This window comes from Triticum dicoccoides, chromosome 4B (genome assembly GCF_002162155.2).
Source record: "Triticum dicoccoides isolate Atlit2015 ecotype Zavitan chromosome 4B, WEW_v2.0, whole genome shotgun sequence".
NCBI lineage: Eukaryota > Viridiplantae > Streptophyta > Magnoliopsida > Poales > Poaceae > Triticum > Triticum dicoccoides.
The window spans coordinates 466,408,635-466,414,151 of record NC_041387.1 but is presented as its reverse complement, the minus strand read 5'-3'; the positions used below and the strand labels follow the sequence as shown (position 1 = coordinate 466,414,151).

Sequence of the window (5,517 nt, the reverse complement as noted above, 5' to 3'; positions counted from 1 at the left end):
CGGTTCGAATAAAAACCGGACCGTGGCGTGATGTCACTTTTTAAAGAATTGTCAGCAGATTGGATTCATGGATTATTATTCTCTCTACGGTGGTATATGGAATTTATCTTACAGAGCCGGACACGGTCCTTGTATTCAGAATTAATTTTGGAGTATTCGGAGGTGGAACCCGCCTCGCAATGCCGAAAACAATCTACGCGCCGGACTCGTCGTCATTGAAGCCTGATTCAGGGGCTACTGAGGGAGTCCTGGATAAGGGGGGTATCTGGACAGCCAGACTATATACTTTGGCCGGACTGTTGGACTATGAAGATACAAGACAGAAGACTTCGTCCTGTGTCCGGATGAGACTCTCCTTGGCGTGGAAGGCAAGCTTGGCGATTCGGATGTAGATCTCCTCCTCTGTAAACCGACTCTGTGTAACCCTAGCCCCCTCTGGTGTCTATATAAACCGGAGGGTTTAGTCCGTAGGACACAACAATAACAATCATACCATAGGCTTGCTTCTAGGGTTTAGCCTCTTTGATCTCATGGTAGATCAACTCTTTTAATACTCATATCATCAAGATCAATCAAGCAGGAAGTAGGGTATTACATCCATCGAGAAGGCCCGAACCTGGGTAAACATTGTGTCCCCAGCCTTCTGTTACCATTAGTCTTAGACGCACAGTTCGGGACCCCCTACCCGAGATCCGCCGGTTTTGACACCGACAGAGATGTCGCAACCCTTTCTGTAGGTTTATGCAGGACACATCTTGTCTAAATGTTGTTTATCACACCCCCAGAAACATCAATTGGGTTGTGCTCGTCAGGTTCTCAACTAAAGAATAGAATCTGTCTTCGCTTGTACTCATTCCTCTCAAGGCAACGGTTCGTGCCCTCTTTTACTTTCTCTTCAAAATCTTCAGGTGAGAGGGTATGTAATTCACGCTGTACTTTGCTCCTGAGATGAATGGGAATTTGGCGCTTGTTGGCCGGATATTCGCGCCTACTTGTGTTAAAAAAAGAAGAGGAAGAGAAAAAACAAGTCGTCATCGATTGGGTCCTCTTCAGAGCGTGCGCGAATCCTCCGCACAGAACACCTCGAGGTGTCTGGGCACAGGCGCAGCCCCCACCGTGAGCGACCCCTCCAGAACCTGCACCACCTGCCCCATCGTCGGCCTCATCTCCTCGCTTTGCTGAATGCACCAGCACGCGACGCTGCACGCCCGGCCCAGCTCTCCCACGTCCGCGTCCCCCGCCAGCCTCTCGTCCAAGAGCGCGACAAACTGCCCGTCGCTGACCTTGGTGGCCGCCCAGAGCGGGAAGTGCCCCGCGCCGCGGCCGCCGGCGTCCCGGTTCCTCCGGCCGGAGACGAGCTCCAGCAGCGTCATGCCGTAGCTGTACACGTCCGCCTTGGGCGTGATGGGCAGGCCCAGGACCCACTCCGGCGCCAGGTACCCCACCGTGCCCCGCGCCGTGGTCAGCGCGTGGCTGAAGTCCCGCCCGATGAGCTTCGCCATGCCGAAGTCGGCCACCTTGGGGCGGAAGGCCGCGTCCAGGAGTATGTTCTCCGGCTTCACGTCGCAGTGCACGATGCGCTCCTGGCACTGCTCGTGGAGGTAGGCGAGGCCCCTGGCGACGCCGGCCATGATGCCGAACCTGGTGCCCCAGTCCAGCAGCCCGAAGCTCGGGCCGGCCATGGCGGAGGCCAAGGAGCCGTTGGGCATGTAGTCGTAGACCAGCAGCCGCTCGCGCCTCGTCGCGCAGAACCCGCGAAGGCGTACGAGATTGACGTGGTGGATCATGCCGAGGGTCCTCACCTCGGCGCGGAACTGCTTCTCCCCTTGCGCCAATCCCTCGAGCCTCTTGACGGCCACCGCTGTGTGGTCACCGTCACGGAGCGTCCCTTTGTACACGGAGCCGAAGCTCCCCATCCCCAGTTTCTGGGAGAAGTTGTCCGTACACCGCGCTAGATAGCCGTGGCTGAACACCAGAAGAGAGCCGTCGTGCCGCACAGTATTCGCGCCACGTCGCCTCCAGCAAACGAAGACGAACAAGCAGAGTATCGTGAGAAAAGATACCGAAGACGCGACTAGGATGACGTCGCGTTCATTTGTTGACGCGCCGCCATGGTTACTGGTGGCAGTAAGATCGGCGGCGGCGACTCGGAGGAACAGAGTGGACGAGCCGGCTTCGCCGTAGGTGACCTGCTGAATGTTCCTGAGATCACCACCCCACACCATGCAACCACCGCTGTACGCATACGCCGTGCAAGAGCAGTTTCTCAAGCACGCCGACGCGCAATCTCCGAAGCTACCTGCCTCGGAGAAATAACTGCTCGGCACCTTGACATTTTCCACCGGAAGGAACCCATCGGTCGACGTGCCGTTGCTGCAGTGCAAGCCCGTCTTCCTCGCGCAGCCGCCGCTCCAATCCCCCGGCGACGCGGCGTCGAACGCCGGCAAACACCGGCAGTACTGCGAGCTGGCCACGTCGCACAGGCCGAAGGGCCCGCACACGGAGTACACGTCGCACGGCGACGTGGGAGTCGCCCAGTGGAGCAGCCACTGCCCGGACTCGCTGGACCAGTCCAACATGGTGAGCTGCCCGTGCGGGCTCATCACCATCCTTGACAGGGTAGAGGGGTTGACCACCTCAAAGGAGAAACTGACCTCCTCGTCGTTGTTGACGGAGTTGTACTTGTACCTTGCCGACATGCCCATCTCCGGCACGGAGGCGGAGCGCTGGCCGCTCCATGCGCCGACGCGGTGGTAGACGGTCGTGCCGTTCCACGAGAAGGTGTACTGGCCGGACCCGGACGGGTCGACCCGGTCCACGTACAATCCCGTGGATGGGTCGACGGCGCTCCTCCAGGACACGAGCGCCTGGTACGCGCCGGTGCTCTTGTTCAGCCCGACCCAGCCGCCCGGCATGAGCGTGTCGGTCGGGTGCTCGAAGCTCTGCCACATGACCTCCGACGAGTTGCCCGGCTGCCGGCCCCGCAGAACGAGGTTCCCGCTGTCGAGGAGCGCCGCCACGACGGGCCCGTTGCTCGTACGTGCGTGACTGGTCGACGACCAGATTGGCCTCTTCTGCTGGTTTTCGTTTAGGAGGAGGACGAGATTGCCGTCCGGAGCTAGCGTCAGCTCCGAGGACGATGGGTCGGAGACAGGGCGGTCCCTGTTCATCACCCAAATGACTGTCTGCACCGGGATCTGCTTGTACCATATGCCGACGTAGTAGGTGGAGTCGCCGGCCGGGGAGAAGAAGCCCAGCTCAAACTTGCCTCCCTCCGAGACCAGCGTCCGGTTCCCGGTGATAGATTCTCCCACGGAGAGCGAAACGGAGGCTACCGCGGCGGCAGAGGAGCTCAGACTCTGGAGCAAGAGGAGGAGACCGAGTTTGCAAGAGGCCATGCCCGGGCACTGTCGGCCGGAGAAAATGGCCAGCATCGCTGTTACCGTTCGGACCTGAAGTCTGAACTGCACCAGTGGTACTCCAGGTAGTAAGTGCTCTTCATTGGCAGGTGGTGGCGTGGTGCTGTGTTGTGCTGCACGGGCAGGGTCATACGGGAGTGTGCACAAGATGACCAAAGACCAGCCACGGTAGTACATAGACCGGCTCTTCTTTGGCGGGCCTGACTATCTTCAGGGCCAGTTCTTTTGAGCTATGCCGTGGAAATAAGCTCCCGTGAGAATAAGCTTCATATAAGCTCCGGTGAGAGTAAGCTTCAGATAATAAGCTAGCCAGTTCTTTTTCATGTCTGTTTTGTCAGTTTATATGCCGTATGATCAGGAAAAAGTCTGTAATGCCCTTGGACTATATTATTGTTTAGATTACATGATATCGTATTATTTTTTTATCATTTTGATACCCATATGAACATAAATTCCACTTACAAACACTACCATATGCCAGTGCTTTCATCTGTATTATTCATCATGTTAACAAAAAAGAATTGGAAGAATTAATATGTAGTACAAACAACAATTAGATATTGCTTTCTATGCAGATACAATGATATTAACCAGATGGCAACAATCTTGTACTTATACTTGGCACAATGAGCACATCCATATCAAAATTAGTTCTGCCAGATATGAGCAACACCTCGTAGAGAATCAAGATGAAAACAACATACATCCGCAATAGCTCATAGCAAATCTACATGAAAATTCTACAAAATCAAAATCAGAGGAGCTCCTAGCTGATGCTCGGGCTCACGGCCAGGGAGGAGGGGAGGGGGAGCAGGGGTCCTTCGCCGGAGTAGCACGTCGGCCGGAGTGGGCGTCGTTGAGGGAGTCCTGGACTAAGGGGTCCTCGGGCGTCCGACCTATTCAATATGGGCCGGACTAATGGGCTGTCGAGATAAAGGAAGAAGGCCACCTCCCGTGTCCGGTTGGGACTTTTGTATGCGTGAACGGCAAGATTAAGTGTCCGGATATACTGTTTCCTTTCTTGTAAACCGACTTTGTACAACCCTAGGCCCCTCCGGTGTCTATATAAACCGGAGGGCTTAGACCGGAGAGGGGATCTGGCTATACAATCTAGGGTTTAGCCATTACGATCTCGAGGTAGATCAACTCTTGTAACCCCTATACTCATCGAATACAATCAAGCAGGAAGTAGGGTTTTACTTCCTTTAAGAGGGCCCGAACCTAGGTAAACATTGTGTCCCTTTTTCCATTGTTACCATTGATCCTCAGACATACAGCTTGGGCCCCCCTACCCGAGATCTGTCGGTTTTGACACCGACATAGGTGCTTTCATTGATAGCTCCGTTGTGTTGTCAACAGAAGGATTGATGGCGCGCCTCTTCATCAATAATGACACCGTGTCCAAGAAGACTTTTCTCCCCGGACAGGTGTTTGTGTTCGGCGTCTTCGTGCTATGCGCCGACTCGACTGGCCGCCTCGAGCAGGTCGACAGTTACGCCCCTGGTCACCAGATCAGGTCTGGAAACTTGAACCACGTCGCGGATATCTGAGGGGAACTAATCTTCGAGGGATTCGCGGCCCCAACCACTGCTCCCCACCCTCATAAAGAGGGCCCTTCGGATCCGCTTTCAGATCCCGTCCAGGGGCCAATGCTCACACCTGCCTCGGCCCTAGATCCGGGGCAGATCACATTTTTTGATGATGGGGGGATCAACCTCGCAGGACCCTCTCCTACCATGGAACTCTCAGCCGGAGACCCAGATGCGATCGTGTCGTTGGTAACTCCGGAATCAAACGAGACTCTCCCAGTCATCGGAGAGCCGGACTCGCCTCTGGAGGATAACTCCGAATTGCTGGGGTCTGCACCCCCCGGACTCAATCAGGTGTCTCGGACCGCAGATCCGCAGACTCCCACCCAACTTTCGCTTTTAGACGAAGCTCTGGGCTTAATGCGATCTCTCGCCATTACGGAAGCTTCGCCTCCGAACTACACCCAGCACAGGCTGGGGGCTGAGGTTGGGGAATTTCACACCCCACCTACTTAGTATCCACTGTCGAGGATTTAACCGACATGCTAGACTACGCTTCCTAAGACATC

At 55.6% G+C, this 5,517-nt stretch overlaps 1 protein-coding gene across 1 annotated transcript; it reads right to left on the bottom strand.

Moving 5' to 3' along the window:
- Nucleotides 1–1,049: 1,049 nt before the first annotated feature.
- LOC119293753 (G-type lectin S-receptor-like serine/threonine-protein kinase At2g19130) lies at nt 1,050–3,398 on the bottom strand. Its single transcript, XM_037572120.1, has one exon. It carries the CDS (start codon nt 3,396–3,398, stop codon nt 1,050–1,052), a length of 2,349 nt encoding a protein of 782 aa, XP_037428017.1.
- Nucleotides 3,399–5,517: the final 2,119 nt, after the last annotated feature.

Bases quoted from the DNA above. Each gene is read 5' to 3' on its own strand.
- LOC119293753 (XM_037572120.1), bottom strand. From the start codon at position 3,398: ATGGCCTCTTGCAAACTCGGTCTCCTCCTCTTGCTCCAGAGTCTGAGC.